The sequence below is a fragment of the Tachysurus fulvidraco genome, chromosome 23 (genome assembly GCF_022655615.1).
Source record: "Tachysurus fulvidraco isolate hzauxx_2018 chromosome 23, HZAU_PFXX_2.0, whole genome shotgun sequence".
NCBI classification, from domain to species: Eukaryota; Metazoa; Chordata; class Actinopteri; order Siluriformes; family Bagridae; genus Tachysurus; species Tachysurus fulvidraco.
The window spans coordinates 21,135,680-21,138,179 of NC_062540.1; the positions used below are offsets into that span (position 1 = coordinate 21,135,680).

At 44.4% G+C, this 2,500-nt stretch overlaps 1 protein-coding gene across 1 annotated transcript in view; it reads right to left on the reverse strand.

Moving 5' to 3' along the window:
* Window positions 1-2,500, reverse strand: part of slc9a8 (solute carrier family 9 member 8) — a 29,853-nt gene that overhangs the window by 15,648 nt on the left and 11,705 nt on the right. Inside the window, exons 7-8 of the mRNA XM_047807463.1 lie at window positions 2,052-2,086; window positions 668-811 (exon numbers count right to left, since the gene is read on the reverse strand). Of these exons, the coding sequence (XP_047663419.1) occupies window positions 668-811; window positions 2,052-2,086 (179 nt within the window). The remainder of the gene's footprint in view (window positions 1-667; window positions 812-2,051; window positions 2,087-2,500) is intronic.

The window sequence follows — 2,500 nt, forward strand, 5'->3', positions numbered from 1 at the left end:
CGTTTTGTGTAGTAACAGCGTTTAGCTCAGGAGTTATCGACTCGGGAAACTCCGACCTGTGAATATGTGGCCGACTTTACTTAAGACGCCGAGGCGCTTTTTTCCTTCTCGATAGGTGAGTAACGTTGGTTTTGCTTTGTTACACAGAACTAATATATGCCTTTGTCCTTTACATCATTATGCTATATTACGTATGTATGTGTGGGCGGAGCTATCGATACAGGGGTGGGACCCGTTTGGGTTAGGGGCGTGTTTGTTTTGGTGATTTTATATGTCAACATTGGTTTCAAAAATCTGAGACCGCACCTTTAATAAGCTCTGCAGAAAAAATGGAAAGTAAAAAGTATATTAAAGTGCGGATAGTTAAAGAACATCATTAGATTTGTTCTCAGGATTGTCTGCGCTCCAAATCCACATCCTTAATCCCGTCCCTAGCTCTAAATAACCTGTAATTTATTCCCTTTATTCCCAACCTGAGCATAAATACCATGATTTCCTTTAGACAGCAGGATTTCATCATCTTCCTTACAAAGCCTTGGGGGGTTTTAATCATGACTTCCTGTTTCCTGCCAGCCCACTTTTACAGGGTGACAGCCTGCTAATATGAAAGAAGCTCCAACTGGCACTAGGAATCCAGAACATTCCAGACTTTCAGAAGATCACGTACTTTGTGAGCACGATGGACACGGCGTCGTTGAGGATGCTCTCTCCAAACACCAGCATGTTCAGGACCGGGTCTACGTTCAGGGCGTTAAAGATGGCGATGGTGGCTACGGGATCCACCGCCGAGATCAGAGAACCGAACGCAAAACTGCAGAGAGAGAGATATAGACAAAGAGAGAGAGAGAGAGAGAGAGAGAGAGAGAGAGAGAGAGAGAGAGAGAGAGAGAGAGAGACTGAAAATGATGCAGTTTTAAAATACTTAGTGTGTCTAAGTGGGCGGGTCTTTTATGAACATTAGAGCAAATTGCAGGTATGCCTTAGAGTCCATATATGGAAACAACCGGTTTTGAGTGGGCGTGTCTTTAAATGCATCAAATCCAATAGTAGGCTTTCCCTTAAATCCATATATGGAAAGAAGTGGGTGTGTCCTTATGATGTTATAGGAGTGTCTGTGGGACTTTTTTACACCCGGTCACTTCCTGCATTTTCTGTGACCCGATATCTACCCCATGGTAAAAACACCAGGTCTAAATGCCCTCCGAAACGTTTTGGAGACGGATATAAACCCGATGGTACAAACCCCTTCAGGAGGTGGTCTGGGACGCGTTACAGATGAAACTGGACAGGTGTAAATGAACGTGGTTGTTCGAGCCACATACGTCAGCGCTACACTCCTCCCAAACGGAACTACGTCACTCGCAGGTGATCTTTATATGAGGTCAAATATATTAGCATTTTGGGCTGGAGCAGAAAGACCGGATCGATATCCGATTCGCTGAGACGCGTTTATGTGGCCTGATGTAAATGGGACAGTTTTAAGTAATCAGACGGCTATCGGATCAGAGACGACACACGAAGTGACCGGGTGTAATAAGGCAATGTGTGCACAGATAATCACAGCCCTGAGAGACCATTAGAGAGAACTGAAGGTGTGCCTTAGAGCTCAGATTAGGAAATGAGAGCTGGTCTTTGTGGCTAAGACCAATCGAGAACATTGTACGTAGCTTTGAGTCATTAGTAAGTGGAAAGGAATGTGAGTCTGAGTGGGTGTGTCCTTGTGAACAATAGAGAGGAATGTGGGTGCGTCTTGGAAACGAGGTCCGGGCTGAGTGGGTGTGTCCTAGAGAGCGATAGTGAGCAAATAGGCCTGTCTCTGAGCCCAAGTATAGAAATGGGCTGAGTGGGCGTGGCTTTGTGAGAGATGAGCACATGGTTTTGTGTGGGTGTGTCTTTATTAGCAGTAAAGAATGACTAAGTGGGCGTGTCCTATAAAACAATAGCCTACTCTAATTATTGGCTTACGGGAGCCTTTAGATCACTGGGTGTGTCTTTGAGACTTACTACAGGATAATCTATAGATTTCTCAGAGTAAATTATTACTCTCTTACCTGTCCGTCATTGTCATCTTGTAAATAACGTCTGCCTGTGAGAAGACATGACTGATTATTCACACCGAAAATATAAACACACACATTCTCAGATCTTATAGTGTTTAAATGTCACGATGTGTCTGAACACATCTGAGGAATTCTCCAAGGAAACAGTTACAATAAGTGTAAGAATCTGGAAAAACAGGAGACAAACCGTTTACCGTCACAAACTGACACACAAACACACACACACAAAGAGAGAGAGAGAGAGAGAGAGAGAGAGAGAGAGAGAGAGAGAGAGAGAGAGACAGAGAGTGACAGAGAGAGAGAGAGAGAGAGAGAGAGAGAGAGAGTGACAGAGAGAGAGAGAGAGAGAGAGAGAGAGAGAGAGAGAGAGAGAGAGATACAAAGAGATACAGAGAGAGAGACAGAGAGAGAGAGAGAGAAAGAGAGGGGGTAACAGAGAG